The sequence below is a fragment of the Mesitornis unicolor genome, unplaced genomic scaffold (genome assembly GCF_000695765.1).
Source record: "Mesitornis unicolor isolate BGI_N332 unplaced genomic scaffold, ASM69576v1 scaffold11735, whole genome shotgun sequence".
NCBI lineage: Eukaryota > Metazoa > Chordata > Aves > Mesitornithiformes > Mesitornithidae > Mesitornis > Mesitornis unicolor.
In genome coordinates, this window is record NW_010183502.1 from 53390 (window position 1) to 53711 (window position 322).

Consider the following 322-nt stretch of genomic DNA (forward strand, 5'->3'; position numbering starts at 1 on the left):
TTCCTCCGGCTGCTGCTGCTGCTGCGGCTCCTGCTGCTGCTGGAAGAAATCTGGCTGCTGCAGAGCCCCGTGGGCGGCTACCGGGCTCTTGCTGAGAGCTCTGCACTCCTGGCAGGGCAGGAGGGCGACCAGCAGGATTCCCGTGGAGACCAGCAGCGGGATCTTCATGGTCGGGACCCAAACCTGAGCTGCTGCAGAGCCCCGTGGGCGGCTACCGGGCTCTTGCTGAGAGCTCTGCACTCCTGGCAGGGCAGGAGGGCGACCAGCAGGATTCCCGTGGAGACCAGCAGCGGGATCTTCATGGTCGGGACCCAAACCTGAG

The 322-nt window shown here is 65.8% G+C and overlaps 1 protein-coding gene across 1 annotated transcript in view; it reads right to left on the bottom strand.

Moving 5' to 3' along the window:
* Window positions 1-180, bottom strand: part of CRH (corticotropin releasing hormone) — a 1240-nt gene extending 1060 nt beyond the window's left edge. Inside the window, exon 1 of the mRNA XM_010184165.1 lies at window positions 1-180. Within this exon, the coding sequence (XP_010182467.1) occupies window positions 1-168 (168 nt within the window). The 5' untranslated portion in view covers window positions 169-180.
* Between the last annotated feature and the right edge of the window lie 142 nt (window positions 181-322).